This window comes from Phoxinus phoxinus (assembly GCF_949152265.1).
Source record: "Phoxinus phoxinus genome assembly, chromosome: 1".
In the NCBI taxonomy this organism is placed as follows: domain Eukaryota; kingdom Metazoa; phylum Chordata; class Actinopteri; order Cypriniformes; family Leuciscidae; genus Phoxinus; species Phoxinus phoxinus.
The window spans coordinates 13085969-13103532 of NC_136876.1; the positions used below are offsets into that span (position 1 = coordinate 13085969).

Below are 17564 nucleotides of genomic sequence, written 5' to 3' on the forward strand. Positions count from 1 at the left end.
CGCTGCTGGTCGCCAGTGGCTGGCGGTGAGGTCGCTAGTGGGCGTTCCCGCTACTGGTTGCCTAGTAATGTTTGTGAGTGACATTCACGGATGTTTCTCCATGTTGTAGACAACAAATCCGTTTTCTTGCAACTACAAACAAACATTTTCGAAGGAAAATTCGAAATATAAATGGAATCAGTACAACATGCATAATATTAAAGATGAACGAGAAACTGTGAGTGTTTTTTGCCATCGCGGCTATTTAACTGCAGCAAACGGGCAAATACCGGACTATATGGGTCCACGAAACTAATCAGGCTCTGAGTCAGTACTGTGAATACCACTGTATGTACACGGAGATATATCACAACTTATAGAACAGTTTCTGACGGCTAAAATAAGCTTCTCGTTCAACTTGCCTCTGTCAGAGAGTGACGGATGATCACGCGCTCCACTGACTTCACTCCTATTGGTTGTCGCTCTCGAAAGTCGCTCTTCATTTGCATAAAGTTAAACACATCTCAACTTTGTCGCGTCGCCAGACACGCCCCATCAGGTCGCCAACGGCCGCGATCGCGCGTGTCGCCGGAAAACGCCCGCTCCCCATTGAAATGAATGGTAACGTGTCGCTTTGTCGCTTGTAGTGTGCACACACCTTTAGTCTTTGCACCATCGCTCTGTAAACACGAGGTCGATACTTTCGCCTACGTCACGCGTGACCTTTCAACGTGATTACGTAATCGCAGAGCTAGTGCAAGATGAGCATTTGTGGTTAAAAATAATATAAATGTTTATTTTTTTTTAGAAAATCGTGATTACGTAATCGCAGAGCTAGTGCAAGATGAGCATTTGTGGTTAAATGTAATATAAATGTTTATTTTTTTTAGAAAATGAGCGATATTTTGTCTAGATAAGACTCTTATTCCTCGGCTGGGATCGTGTCGAGCCTTTGAAGCTGCACTGAAACTGCGATTTGGACCTTCAACCCGTTGGACCCCATTGAAGTCCACTACATGGAGAAAAATCCTGGAATGTTTTCCTCAAAAACCTTAATTGCTTTTCGACTGAAGAACAGAAAGACATGAACATCCTGAATGACGTTGGGGGTGAGTTTTCATTCTGAAGTGAACTAATCCTTTAAGCACATTCATCTCTGAGCATTCACCAAAGTTGCAACATTGTTTGGCCAAAATAAGTAATGTTCGGCTTCCACTGTGCTAAAATCACTGTAACACATTATGGTAAAACCGTGCCAATGGATCAAACGCGGGTCGATGTTATCGGTCCCTGAGGAGCGCGTTAATGGCCCCACACCAAGATGGCGAGTAACGCATGACGATCAGACTCGATGGTGATTCATATTGTTAGCGATGTGGCGGCTGGCAGACATTAGACTCTCTCTCTCTCTCTCTCTCTCTCTCTCTCTCTCTCTCTCTCTCTCTCTCTGTGTGTGTGTGTGTATAGATCGGTCCGGTTCGCCATATGCACGAGAATCTAATGACGGCAGGTGCGATCGCAGAGGTGAATTCCCGCACACAAGTCGACGCTCTCAGAATGTGATTTCCCCTGAGCGGCCGTGGCTCTCGGTGGACGCGTGTATGAAAATCTCGCAGTGAGAAGATGCTGTTAGTGGTTAATCAATATGAGGCAGGTGTGGGAGCCGAGATGTGGTCAAAACACAATCATCCTCTAATCTCATTCCACTCACATCCTGCAGGGGAAAATTACACACAACAAGCCATATGTTAAAAATACAGATAATTAATGGTGTTTAACCCCGGCGCCTCAAACTATGCTGGAATCTGGCTGATGTTTCTAATGTTTAAAACCGACGAGGAGTGTGTTTGGGTCGCGTCCGCCGGGAGTCACTCCGGATTGACCTGGAATCTCGTGCGCATATTCAAGCACGACGCGCTGTGGTGCGGAAAGCGCTTCTCGTGATTGACGTTCAATCTGCTGTGATGATTCTCAAACAGGGAAGAAAGGGTTGAAAATCTATCACGGTCTGTGGTCGCAGTTTGAACTTAATTACAGTATATACTTTATTAATCATACACATTTCATATTTATACTTTCAGATATTATATAATATAATTCAGAGATAGATAAACAGACGATAGATAGATAGATAGATAAATAGATAGATAGATAGATAGATAGATAGATAGATAGATAGATAGATAGATAGATAGATAGATAGATAGATAGATAGATAGATAGATAGATAGATAGATAGACAGACAGACAGATAGAATGAGATAACTAGACAGACAGACAGACAGACAGACAGACAGACAGACAGACAGACAGACAGACAGACAGATAGATAGATAGATAGATAGATAGATAGATAGATAGATAGATAGATAGATAGATAGATCAAATGAGACAACGATAGAGAGAGAGAGATGGAGAGAGAGAGAGAGAGAGAGAGATGGATGGATGGATGGATGGATGGATGGATGGATGGATGGATGGATGGATGGATGGATGGATGGATGGATGGATGGATGGATGGATGGATGGATGGATGGATGGATGGATGGATGGATGGATGGATGGATGGATGGATGGATGGATGGATTTTTAAGGAGTTTTTAACATTCTTTTTGTCCTCTTGTTTCTACGTTCCGTCTCTCTCTTTTTCTCCTCTATTACCATCATCCGTTGTTCCACAGTAAAGCCTCTGTTCTCGTCAATTATTCATCACATTCAGAGCAGGACACAAACACCACCTCTCTCTCTCTCTCTCTCTCTCTCTCTCTCTCTCTCTCTCTGAAGAAACGCAGCAGGGTTAAATCTGATCTCATGTTTTGTCTCAGTAATGTCTGGTGTGACTCGATCACCTGAGTGTTTTCTCTTCAGCAGATGGAGCTCCATTCAGAGAGATTAATGCTGCTGCGGAGGGTTTGAGCCCCTCAGAGTGTGTGAGTGTGTGTGTGTGTGTGAACAGCAGGGGACAGAGAGCCCAAGGTGTCGCCCTCAAACTGAACATCTGTTTCCTGAATAAATATTCTAATGAGGAGCGAATGCGCTCAATTCCCACACTGCACTGCAGTGCTGCCGGCATCCCCAGAGACCCATGGAGAGACAGGTAACACCACACCTGTACACACTTCACCTCGACACTCACACACTCACCGCAGTCTCAGTGAGAAGAACCGCAATATACCATAGACTGTAAAAAGATATGGATGTAGTGTCCGGGATGTCACCCGTAGTGTTTCTAAAGAGTCTTTTTGAAGCCCAAAGTGGGCGGAGCCGGCCGTCGCCATCTTGGAAGCGCGTCACTCCCGGATAACCGAAAATGTGCAACGAGGCGGATTAGCTGAGGTGACGTGACGCTAGACAGCAGACAAACGGCTAGTAGCGACAGCAGCGGCAATCCACCTGTCACTCAAGTGGCCACGCCCTTAACTATGCACAACTTTAAGGCTTAATATAATTTAAAAGGATGAGTTATTTTAAAAAAAAATCAGCCCCCTTACAGTTTTCATAAAGGGAAAAATTTGCTATATAGACCAAAACCACTTTTAGTACCAGGCTGTAAACATATTTTTTCTGCTGTTAAGTTGGGCATTTTAACATGGGGGTCTTTGGGATTGACTCTCTTTTGGAGCCTGTCTCTAGTGGCCAGTCGATGAACTGCAGTTTAAGACAGGAAGGTTAAATCACTTCATTTTGCAACATCTCTTCTTTGATAAAGAGGGCGGGGCAACCTGTCACTCACATGAGATCATCCAATAGCAAACCACAACCATCCAATCAATTCCTCACATACAAAATCAAGCCCCGCCTACATTTGTTCTTGATCCATAAACCGTTTCCCTCCGATATACGGCACAACAGATAAGAAAAGACCAGTGCAACTTCTGTTTCATGCCGACTTTAAAGGCACTAACAGCCAGAAGCTGCTCACATTTACTCATCCCTTATTCCGACTGTATTCCACATGACTCAGATAAAGTCTGAAATAACACAAATGGAAGTCTGGGAATGATGTTGTGATCAAAACGTGTGATGCAACTAAAAACTCTCTTATGTTTGAGCTTCTTCTGTGTCTAGATTTCAGCTCTGCGTCATTTTTTTTTTTTTTTTTTTCACGTAAACAAACAAACTCTGAAAATCTCTAATTCAAACCTTCTGCATTTAGACTGATCCACCAATAATTATTTTAAGGACTTCTTTATTAGCATTATGTATTCTTAGGCAAACAAACAACAGATATTCAAATGAAATTATAATAAAAAATACAGTTATTATGGAGAGGTGTATAGGTTTGATCACATCTCTGAAACTGATGCTGGACTTAAACACCACTAATAAAGTGATTCCAACTATGATTGATCTGAATAATTCAAATGTAACTCATGAGGTCCATCATGAATCACTAGTGTAGGAGGAATGTGCGATGAACTCTTCATGACGCTTTTATTTCACAATACACTACAATGCATTCATTCATCCATTGACTCATTCATTTAAAAAAAGTAAAGATTCTTTGGATCTCAGTTTTAATCTAAATATGCACATGTTTGTTCCTCAATGCATCAATTATAATCAATAAAGTTAATCAGCAAAGCTTTGTGAGAAGGCCAAACGTGATTAAAGTAATGATCAATCCATCATTCAGCGGTCTACGCAGAAAAGGTGTGGATTGTATAGTGTAAATCATTACAGAGAGTGCAACGTATTTTGTGACGACGATGCATTTCCGAAACAAGATTTTGACATTTTCTGTGGAAAAATACCAGTGGTGTTTGTCTGTGGGATGTTTTTCTGATCAGTGTCAGCACAAACTCTCCTCAACAACATGATTTGAAGAAAACTCTGATAAACTGCACTGATAAAGCAAAAACACAATGCATAAATCACAAAAAAGTAACACAGACACTACATAAAGAGACTTTCATGTGTAAATTGTGTGGCTCCAAGTTAACCAGCAGCGAAGAGTGTGACGGACAAATCACCAACACACACGGGAATCAGAATCGGAGCACAGGATTTACAGGAAAAACAACACAGAGACCATGAAAAACACACACTATTAAACACAGCACAGAAGGTTTACGGGACGATTGTGCTGATTCTATAAATACACACACACACACGTGATCTCCGTTCCTGCGGTCAGCGCTCATGTTCATCTCACTGATGTGTGGACACTTGATCATCAGTGAACGTCTATGACCGTACGGGAACATCTCACGCCGTCACATGATCCAGACCATTTGACGAAAATCACAGAATGCAGAGAAGTGAACAAGAAAATGAACTCACCTGAAGCTCACTGAGACTGAACGATACGCATCTGAGAAACACGTTCACTCGTATTGAGCTCAGAGATGAACTTCTTTCCACCACTCTAACACAGAAACACACTCCTGGACGAGCAAGAAGTCACACACCAGATGTCTTCTGTGTCTCGGTTGTTTCTCCTAAACGCCAATGAGCGCGGGTGGAGATCAAAAAGAGACTTTTGCTGAATTCTTACGATTACTCTACTGAGAAAAACTCACACACACAGTCTCCTCTAATTTCAGAAGAGATCTCAATTTGTATTTCTTTCAATTTAAGGAGAAAAATCTGAGATCATTTTAAGACTGAGAAACATATTGAGTTCCCTGAGAAATGAAAGAGCAACATCTGAGCAATAACATTTCCCTAAATCGCCCATAGAAAAGAAACATGAGAAAGGAGATCTCTGCGAGGTCTCAAATGTTCCTCCAAGACATCGACGAGATTGAATGGAGCGCAAATGGAGTCGTCTTTTTCACAGATCCCACGTGTCTCCTCTAGAGCTTCAGATGAGATCTCGAATTTGATTTCAAGAGAAACATCGGAGACTACGTTGAAACCAAGACACACATTAAGTTCCCTGAGCTATGAAAGAGCAACATCTGAGCAATAACATGCTCCTAAATCCCCATAGAAAGGAAATCTCACTGATGTCTCAAATCTTTCTCGAAGACATCAACGAGACTGAATGGAGAGCAAATAAAGTCATCTAATCTCAGATCTCACACACGTCTCCTCTAAAGCTTCAGAAGAGATCTTAATTTGTATTTCTTTCGATTTTTCGAGAAACATTTGAGGTAATGTTGACACCAAGAAACAACACAAGTTCCCTGAGCCATGAAAGAGCAACATCTGAGCAATAACATTTCCTTAAATGCCCATAGAAAAGAAAAACGAGGTCTCAAATGTTCCTCCAAGACATCGAAGAGATTGAACAGAGCGCAAATGGACTTCCCTTTTTCACAGATCTCACGTGTCTCCTCTAGAGCTTCAGAAGAGATCTCGAATTTGATTTCAAGAGAAACATCTGAGACTATATTGATACCAAGACACATTAAGTTCCCTGAGCTATGAAGGAGCAACATAACATGTTCCTAACTGGGCCATAGAAGAGAAAGAAAACACAAAAGAAATCTCACTGAGGTCTCAAATCTTTCTCCGAGACATCAATGAGACTGAATGAAGAGCAAACAAAAAAAAATACAGATCTCACATGTATCTTTTAGAGTTTCAGGAGAGATATTAATTTGTATTTCTTTAACAATTTTGGAGAAACATCTATTATAAAGTTGACACCAAGAAACAACACAAGATCCCTGAGCCATGAACGAGCAACATCTGAGCAATAGCAGTTCTCTAAATCGCTCGTAGAAAATAAGATCTCATTGATGTCTCAAAACATTCTCCAAGACAGAGTCGCTCGCAGATCTCATGTGGAGTTTCAAATACATCTCAATAATGTCTCCAACTGTGCTCAGATCCTATTCTCAATGTGACCTCGCACATTTCATTCATCAAATGATTTGAGTTGCTCCACGTTACATGTAAGGCTCTGTACTCTTACTCTGCCGAAGTTGATCTCCGTGAAGTCTCTAAACGAGCCTCTTCTGAGCAACATGGTTCATCCTAAACTCCCTGTCCCGAGCCCAACGGAAGTGAGGGGTTCACAGTGGATCGACACAAGCGCAGTGTACATCAACATCGCGTTTCTCCAGACATGCAGCAAATGCGTCGATCTTCACACTCACCCAAAAGTACATCATCGTTTCAGCCAGGAAAACCCTCAATAGATCTCTCTCTCTCTCTCTCTTGAGTTCAGGACAGCTGGATTCTCCTCCCGTCTCCTCCAACACTTCTCCTCCTCTCCTCGCCTCTGACTTTCCTGATGTTTGAGCGTCTAGTTTCTCGGGAAACACCTGGAGAAGCGGCGTCAGTGTGTCTGATACTCTTTTACTCCTTCCTTTGCTCTCGTCTCACGGCAGCTTTACTTTAAGACTGAGTCTGAACCAGGATCACAGCGTTCTCCAGCGGGGGGGAAGAGAGAGAGAGCGAGCGAGAGAGAGAGAGAGAGAGAGAGAGAGCGAGCGAGGGGGTTTTCTCTGATGACAGTATTGATGGCGGATGTGAGTGAACAGGCTCTACCCACAATCCTCTCAAGATACGCCGTCTGAAACCCGACAAGCACCACAAACACAACATAAAGCAGAGAAGAACATACACTGATGGAGGACCGAGCCGCATTTCTTTCACTGTGAAGCGTCTGCATGTCAAAAAAAATGTTATGACTCGTACATGTGCTTGGAACTATATGCTCACATTTCTACTCATAATCAAAGGAAAGAATTTTTTTTTTTTTTTTTCCAAGACAATATTTCTTTATTTAGCAAAAAAAAGTGAATTTAAGCACACTGAAAAAAAGGAAACATGAAATCTTGAAGTTGAAAGACTGAAATTGTATTTTCTTGTAAAACATACTCCAATAATCTTTGTTTTAATTACAGCTTTGAATATTTATTTTTTACGTTGCAATTTTTTTTTTACATTATGACTTTCAAACCCAAATTTGTGATAAAAAAAAAAATATATATATATATATATATATATATATATATATATATCATATTTTGCATTTATTTGGCAAGAAAACATTTTATGATTTATTTTGAACAAATTAATTTAAGGGCAATTATTATTATTTTTGTTGTTAAATTATTATTTGATTAAAGTTATTACAGAATTTTTATGACAATTAAGCACATTTAACCCAAAGTTTCATTGACGTAATGCTATATATATATATATATATATATATATATATATATATATATATATATATATATATAATATTATTCCCATTACTGTAATGTGGACAACAAAAAAATATTTTATATATTTTTCTAAAAATAATTTTAGGTCCATTAAGTAATTTAATAAGGTCCATTAATTATTATTATTTTCATAACTTAAAAAAAAAAACTCTTATTCACATTAACATATTTTACAAATGTTTTGCATGAACATATTTTATATTCATGACCATTACGCACATTTATTACAAAACATTATTAATGCATGCTATTACTGTAATATGAACAAAAAATATAATTTAAATTAAAGCTGCAAGCAGCGATGAAAGGGCCCTCGCACCCGTGCCACCGCCACCCGGTGGCTTTAGAAAGACAGAGCACGGTGGGCAATGTGCATTTAAGTAGGTAAAAATAGGAGGAGTATGTCAAAGTCAGTTACAAAAATGTCCTTGATTATGGGGATAATAGCATGCGTTATCACTCAGATAAGTGTTGCTAGCATGTTTTAGCATGCTTCTAGCATGTTTAGAACTCAATAGCATATTAAATATGTCGCTAGTAATGCATCACAGTGTAAAACGTGTCACTTCCTGTCGACAGTAGGTGGCGCTATTACTTTAACTTAAAATTGTCATGTAGATGTGTTCAGGGCAGGACTCTTATCAAACGTGTGAAGTATTGGGCAGATTGGACATTGCCTTCTTCAGTAACACCAACTTCCTGTTTCATTGCATTAGCGTGCTTTAGCACTTAGCTAAGAATTGCTAGCATGTTTTAACATGTTTCTAACATGTATATAACTCAATGGCATATTTAATATGTTGCTTGTACTGCATCACAGTGTTAAACATGTCATTTCCTGTTGCCAGTAGGTGGCGCTATTACTATAACTGAAAAGTGTCATGTAGATGTGTTCAGGACAGGACTCTTATCAAACGTGTAAAGTTTGGGAAAGATTGGACATTGCCTTCTTTAGTAACAACAACTTCCTCTTTCATTGCATTAGCATGCTTTAGCACTTAGCTAAGAATTGCTAGCATGTTTTAACAGGTTTCTAACATGTTTATAACTCAATGGCATATTTAATATGTTGCTAGTACAGCATCACAGTGTTAAACATGTAATTTCCTGTTGCCAGTAGGTGGCGCTATTACTATAACTGAATATTCTCATGTAAATGTGTTAAACATGAGAATATTCAACCGTGTGAAGTTTGGGGCAGATTAAACATCCAATGCCTGAGTTACAGCAAATTCCTATTTAATTGCATTAATAGCATGATTTAGCACCTAGCTAATGTTTGCTAGCATGTTTTAGCATGTTTCTAGTATGTTGTTAACATGTTTAACACTTGCTGGCACTTTTTTGTATGTTATTAGGAGTCCAAAACAGTGTTAAACATGTCACTTCCTGTTGCCGGCAGGTGGCGCTATGACTGTAACTGAATTTGAGCATGGTCATGTGTTCAGGACAGAACGCTTAGCAAACATGTGAAGTTTGGGGCAGATTGGACATTCAATGCCTGAGTTACAGCAAATTCCTATTTAATTGCAGTAATAGCATGCTTTAGCACTTAGCTAATGTTTGCTAGCATGTTTTAGCATGTTTCTAGTATGTTGTTAACATGTTAAGCACTTGCTGGCAATTTTTTATATGTTATTAGGAGTCCAAAACAGTGTTAAACATGTCACTTCCTGTTGCCAGCAGGTGGCGCTATGACTGTAACTGAATTTGAGCATGGTCATGTGTTCAGGACAGAACTCTTATCAAACGTGTGAAGTTTGGGGCAGATTGGACATTGTTTGCCTGAGTTACAGAAACTTCCTGTTTCATGGCGAAACATCAAAATTTGTCAGGCCGCCGAGGACACGCCCTTCGACGAAAACTCTAGATCTTCGCAATTTAACGTTGCAAATGCCTTAAGATTACACTTACCAAATTTGAAGATGATCAGATTAAAACTGTAGGAGGAGTTCGTTAAAGTACGAGGCCTGAAAATGGCAAAAACTGCACGAAAATCAGAGAGGAAGTTAAAAATGGCTGACTTCCTGTTGTGTTTAAGGCTATGCTCCAAGAGACTTTTTTGTAGGTATTGGGTCATTACATGTATGTACCGAATTTCGTACACATACGTGACACGTAGCGGGAGGCGCACTCCGTTGAACCTTTATAGGTGGCGCTATCGAGCCATTTTACCCTGCCCAATTCTGAAACGCATATCAGATGTCAATTTTCGCCAGTTCTGACGCGTGTGCAAATTTTCGTGAGTTTTCGTGCATGTTTAGGCCCTCAAAAATGCGATTGAATGCGGAAAATAATAATAAATATATATATATATATATATATATAAATATAGCTGCAAGCAGCGATTACGGGCCCAAGCCGGTGGCACCGCCACCCTGGTGCCTTTAGTTACACTAAAGGCACCGGGGTGGCGGTGCCCCCGGCTTGGGCCCTCCATCGCTGCTTGCAGCTATATTTATATATATATATATATATATATATATATATATATATATATATATATATATATATATATATATATATATATATATATATATATATATATATATATATATATAAAGCCGCCACCCCGTTGCCTTTCGGGTTCCTGTGCACGACGGGCAATAACGTAACCCGCTTTGACTGTCGAGAGGGCAATATAGCCCTATGTATCACTCGATTTTATTTAACCAAATGTTTTTTTAACAAAATATGTTATTTATCTTATTCATCCAACCCTATACTGCAGTCTTTTACTAATACTATATTATATTTCATCGTTTTCATGTCTTGCCCTCAAACATATCGGTTTAATCTGCTTATTTTTAAGTTACACATAATACATTGATTGAAAAAGAAACTCAAACTTTTTGTTTATGGTAATATTATTTGAAACAGAAAGAAATAAGTGAGACTGTGGGAGTGAGGGGAGGGTAATGACAGCCAAAGGGAGACAGAGACAGATAACTTTTGAAACTAAAAAATGACATCCTAACTTTGATAATGTTTAAATATACATAAAAATGCAGCATATCATTAATTGAAATTAGTGTACTTTAAAACACTTGTTTAAAATAAAAAACACATTTATACATAGTATAAAACACTAGATGGCACAATTGTTCATAGTCTTTCTGCTCCCCTCCCCACACAGACACACACACACACACACACACACACACACACAGGCAGAGAGAGACAAAACCACATTCAAACCAAAATATCTGACTTCCTGTTGGTCGGAGCTAATGACTGTAAATCAGAAAGTTGTCCGGCTCGATGTGCACAATATACATACCAAGTTTTGTGACTGTAGGTAAAACTAACCCCCCCACTTTTGTCAAAAGTAACACACTTCCTGCTGCCAGTTGGTGGCGCTATAACTTTGACTCACATTAGTTACATCCATGTGAACGCTCTCTTACAACAAACACGCTACTGAAGTTTCATCATCAATTAATGTATGAAGACGTTATAACACATCGTGTTTCTCTTTTCTCGCCATAATTTAGTTTCCTCGCCACAGCCAAACTGTTCGAGATATCAAAAATCCGTCAGCAATTTAGCGTCCTCAATGTCTTGACATCATGCTGACCGAGTTTGGTTGCGATTGGAGGAATTTTCTAGAAATTGTTTCAAATGCCAGAACATGCGTTTTCATACCACCCACAATAGCCGACTTCCTGTTGGGCTGGCGTAAAACTTAGAGCACGAAAGTTGTTCGGCCCGATGAGATCTAAATGTGTACCGAGTTTCATATTATTACATGCAAGCGTGTTTGATATAAGGACAAGTGTTTGAATCCCATTCCAGGGGGCGCTGTCGAGCCCCCATGCCACGCCCGGGTACCAGCTTCAGCCCGGCCCTTATGGCCACGGGTTTTGACCTGTGTGCAAAGTTTCAAGAGTTCTCGAGCACGTTAAGGGCCCCAAAAGTGCCCGAGATTTTGCACACAGCAGAGAAAGGGTTAAACTAAACTAGCCCCCCTCCTCACACACACACACACACACACACATACACAGATCCCCCCCTCCCCTCCCCACCCCACACAGACAGACACACACACAGAGAATGGCAGAGAGACAGAGAGAGACACAATTCACATTCAAACCACAATATCTGACTTTCTGTTGGTCGGAGCTAATGACTGTAAATTAGAAAGTTGTTCGGCTTGATAATATCAATATACACGCTGAGTTTTGTAACTGTAGGTAAAACTATAACTAAGTTATAACACACTTTATGCATCCTTTTTTAATCATAAATTTGTTCCCTCGCCACGGCCAAACCGTTCGAGATATCAAAAATCCGTCCGCAATTTAGCATCCTCCATGTCTTGACTTCATGCACACCGAGTTTCGTGGTCATCGGATGAATTCTCTGGGAGAAGTGTTTCAAATGCCAGAACATGCGTTTCCATACAGCCCATAATAGCCGACTTCCTGTTGGACTGGCGTAAAACTTAGAGCACGAAAGTTGTTCGGCCCGATGAGATCTATATGTGTACCGAGTTTCATATTATTACATGCAAGCGTGTTTGATATATGGACATGTTTTTGAATCCCATTCCAGGGGGCGCTGCTGAGCCCCCCTGCCACGCCCGGGTCCCAGCTTCAGTCGGGCCCTAATGGCCGCGGCTTCTGACATTTGTGCAAAGTTTCAAGAGTTTTTGAGCACGTTAAGGCCCCCAAAAGTGCCCAAAAGGTAGTAAAATAATAATAATAAATAATAAAGAAGAAGAATAATAAATAATAATCCTAAGAAAAACAATAGGGCCTTCGCCTTTTCAAGGCTTGGGCCCTAATAATAATAATAATAATAATAATAATAATAATAATAATAATAAACAGAGCAATTCCAATAGTGTCCTCGCACCATCGGTGCTCGGGCCCTAATTATAAGTATTTATACAATGTGGTTGCATTTGTTGTGCCTTTTTTAAAGAAAATGTTATAAAAGCATTGGAATTAATAAAAATAAATAAAAAAACACTGAATTACAGTAATGAGAATCATCTATAAGAATAAATGGAAAAAAGTAAAATTACTGCATCACAGTAATGAGATTTTGCATGAAAATGTGCTAAAATGTCAATGCAAAAAAAAAAAAAAACAAATTCTTAATGGTCTTCAAAACAGGCTTTGTTTTATTAATAATTCAGCATTTTTCTTTCAGATGTGGGGATGAAATGTGGCCTAGATGTGTTATACAAATCCCCCCTAAAGTCAGTTCAATCCCTTTATATAAAGAGAAACGAGTGAGTGAGAAGTCCATGAGACGCTGTAGTTTCATCACTGCTGCGTCAGCACATTTTAAAAACAGGTCATCAATATCTGCCTGCAGGACACACTTTAAAAACCACAGACACACACACACACACACAGAGAATCTGCTGCTGTGCCAGATAAACGCTGCACACACACACACACACACTGTACTGTAACGCCAGCGCACTCTTCTGCAGCCCGCCGTCTCCTTTAATTGGATTTTTATCTGTGGTCATTTTTTTCTTCTCTCTAGTATCTCTCTTAGACCTCTGAGGAATTTTTTTTTTTTTTTAGAAATGATAATTAGACTACAAGAGGGGAAAAAATACATTGAGTTCAGATCTCCACTCGTCTCACTTTATCTCTCTCCGTCTCACGGCTGATGCGAACACGCGAGACAAATACATGTGTTGTTGTCTGTGTCCTGATTTACACCACACGAATCTGGACAATCTGATTCGTTCACTCTAGTCTGATTCTCCAGTTTGGTTCTCTGCATTTTTATTTTTATTTTTTATTCTAGTTTGATTCTCTAATCTGAATCTCTGACTCTTACAGTTGGATTCTTCAACTCTAGTTTGATTATATGACTCAGATTGTTCTTTCCTCTAGTTTGATTCTTTGATACTCTAATTGATTCAAATTTGAACCTTTGACTCTAGCTTGATTCTTCAACTGTAGTTCTAGTTTGACTCTCCGATTACCCTCTGCTATAATTTGACTCTCAGACTAGTTTGATTTACACTGTAGTCTGATTATTTGACTCTGAATCTCTGACTAGAGTTTGATTCTCCAACCCCAGTTTGATTAGACTCTAGTCTGATTCTTTTACTCAGATTATTCAATGAACCTTGTTTGACTCTAATTTGATTAATTGATTCTCTAAAATGATTTGATTCTCTAATTTGATTCTCTAATCTGCATCTTTGACACAAGTTTGATTCTTTGACTCTGAATTTCTTGAGAATCCAAGTATGATTCTCCGACTCTGATTCTTCTCTGACAATGTTCATTCTATGATCCTTTTTTGATTCTCTAATTTGATTAATTGATTCTTTAATCTGAATCTCAGACTACTGTAGTTTGATTATTTGACTCTTGTTGGATCCTTCCACTCTGAACCTCTGACTTTAGTTTGATACTCTGATTTGATTAATTGATTCTCTAAATTGATTTGATTCTCTAATTTGATTCTTTGATTCTCTGATCTGAATCTTTGACACGAGTTTGATTCTTTGACTCTAGTTTAATTTGTTCAACTCAAGTCTGAATCTTCAACTATGATCTCTGACTCTAGCTTGATTCTTCAACTCTCTGACTAGTTTGATTTTTAAACTCTAGTCTGATTCTCTGACTCAGATTATTCTATGACCTTTGTTTGACTCTCTAATTGGATTCAATGATTCTCAAAATTATTAGATTTTTCGCATTTGACCAGTGATTCTCTAATCTGTTTGATTATTTGACTCAAGTCTGAATCTTGGACTCTGAATCAATGACTCTAGTTTGATTCTTTGACTGTAGTAGTTTGACTCTCCGAATATCCAAATCGAATCGACTCTCCGGCTAGTTTGATTTTTAAACTCTAGTCTGATTCTTTGACACTGAATCTCTGACTCCAGTTTGATTCTCCGACTCCAGTATGATTTTTAGACTCTAGTCTGATTCTCCGTCTCTGATTCTTCTCTGACAATGTTCATTCAATGTTCATGTTCAGTCTAATTTGATTCATTGATTCTTTAATCTGAATCTCAGACTCTAGTTTGATTATTTGACTCTTGTTGGATCCTTCCACTCTGAATCTCTGACTCTAGTTGGATTCTCTGATTTGATTAATTGATTCTCTAAAATGATTTGATTCTCTAATTTGATTCTTTTATTCTCTGAATCTCTGACTCTAGTTTGATTCGTCGACTGTGGTTCTAGTTTGACTCTGAATATCCGACTCTAATTCGACTCTCCGACTAGTTCGATTTTTAAATCTAGTCTGATTCTACAGGAAGTGTCTGATAATAAAAAGCGCTGGTGTTGCATTAGTTGAACTTCAACATTCGGCCAGCTCTAACGCTGACCACATGGACACCGAGTGTTCAAGAGTCGTTTGCTCAGCGGGTAACAGCTGATCATCTCTTCAACTTTACGAATCGCACCTGTTGTTTCTCTCAGCATCAGCAAACAGCATCGCACACATATATCACATCAACACACATCACTGTGTTGAACTGAATCCCGAAAGCATATTTACCCTCCACACACACACCTGCTCGGCGCTCAGTCGAACACGCAACGCCACTCGCACTGTGATTGAGCGCTCAGGGAAGTGATGTCATCAAGTCAAGCACAAATCCACCTGTTCATATCAATCACGGACGCACAAACAAACCACACTGTATCAACACACACACACACACACAGAGAGAGAGAGATCCTCACCTGTGTGCTGAAGAGAGGAAGTCCCAATCGCCACAGGTGATCGGTCAGGACCCTCCCGTACACCCGAGCGACACTGGTCGGCTTACACACACCACCTGACCACAAAACACAAGACAGAGAGTCACGACAGCTGCACACACACACAGGAGAATAGCATTGCTCAGATGCTGCTCTATCATAGGATTTCATTGAGTTCTCAGTTGTTTCTCATACAACTGTCATACAAGTTATTTTCCGGCAAAAACAAGCATATAAATCATTCTACGGGCTTTCAGAGGTTTCATGGGTTATTTTTTCTACCCAAATCCTGGGTTGAGCTTTTTGGGTCATTTTTTTGAGTAATTTTTTTTGTATTTGGGTAGTTTTTGTGTTACCCAGATCCTGGGTCAGAGGTCACAACCCAGTGTTTGGGTAATTTTTGTGTTACCCAGATCCTGGGTCAGACGTAACAACCCAGTGTTTGGGTAGTTTTTGTGTTACCCAGATCCTGGGTCAGACGTAACAACCCAGTGTTTGGGTAGTTTTTGTGTAACCAAGATCCAGGGTCAGACGTAACAACCCAGTGTTTGGGTAGTTTTTGTGTTACCCAGATCCTGGGTCAGACGTAACAACCCAGTGTTTGGATAGTTTTTGTGTAACCAAGATCCAGGGTCAGACGTAACAACCCAGTGTTTGGGTAGTCTTTGTGTAACCAAGATCCAGGGTCAGACGTAACAACCCAGTGTTTGGGTAGTTTTTGTGTTACCCAGATCCTGGGTCAGAGGTCACAACCCAGTGTTTGGGTAATTTTTGTGTTACCCAGATCCTGGGTCAGACGTAACAACCCAGTGTTTGGGTAGTTTTTGTGTTACCCAGATCCTGGGTCAGACGTAACAACCCAGTGTTTGGGTAGTTTTTGTGTAACCAAGATCCAGGGTCAGACGTAACAACCCAGTGTTTGGGTAGTCTTTGTGTAACCAAGATCCAGGGTCAGACGTAACAACCCAGTGTTTGGGTAGTTTTTGTGTTACCCAGATCCTGGGTCAGACGTAACAACCCAGTGTTTGGATAGTTTTTGTGTAACCAAGATCCAGGGTCAGACGTAACAACCCAGTGTTTGGGTAGTCTTTGTGTAACCAAGATCCAGGGTCAGACGTAACAACCCAGTGTTTGGGTAGTTTTTGTGTTACCCAGATCCTGGGTCAGACGTAACAACCCAGTGTTTGGATAGTTTTTGTGTAACCAAGATCCAGGGTCAGACGTAACAACCCAGTGTTTGGGTAGTCTTTGTGTAACCAAGATCCAGGGTCAGACGTAACAACCCAGTGTTTGGGTAGTTTTTGTGTAACCGAGATCTTGGGTCAGACGTAACAACCCAGTGTTTGGGTAGTCTTTGTGTAACCAAGATCCAGGGTCAGACGTAACAACCCAGTGTTTGGGTAGTTTTTGTGTTACCCAGATCTTGGGTCAGACGTAACAACCCAGTGATTGAGTTATTTATCGCGGGCTTTTTGCGACCTCTTCAGGAGAGAGGAGTGCAGCGCCGTCAAAATGGTGCGTGTCTTCAGTAAAATACAGGTTTGAGTATCATTTTTGTATCTATAAATTAATTATTGTTCTGTATATCGTTTCATTTTATGCAAAGCAACATACAGGGGCGCGATGTGAGTCACCTAAACGACTGTTGCGTCGCATAAAACTTTATGATTGTATTCAAAAAAAGATACTGACTATAAATGCTTAGAAAGTTAGAATATGTTATCAGAACTGTACACTGATGGTTTATGGACAGGTT

General features: G+C 39.9%; 1 protein-coding gene across 11 annotated transcripts in view; it reads right to left on the minus strand.

The window, feature by feature from the left end:
• Positions 1-17564, minus strand: part of rbfox3b (RNA binding fox-1 homolog 3b) — a 220475-nt gene that overhangs the window by 116243 nt on the left and 86668 nt on the right. For 9 of the 11 annotated variants that reach the window (XM_079617798.1, XM_079617797.1, XM_079617792.1 and 6 more), the window contains one exon: positions 15791-15885. The exons of the other annotated variants lie outside the window; for them this stretch is intronic. In XM_079617798.1, coding sequence (XP_079473924.1) covers positions 15791-15885 — 95 coding nt within the window. The remainder of the gene's footprint in view (positions 1-15790; positions 15886-17564) is intronic. 11 annotated transcript variants of the gene reach the window in all.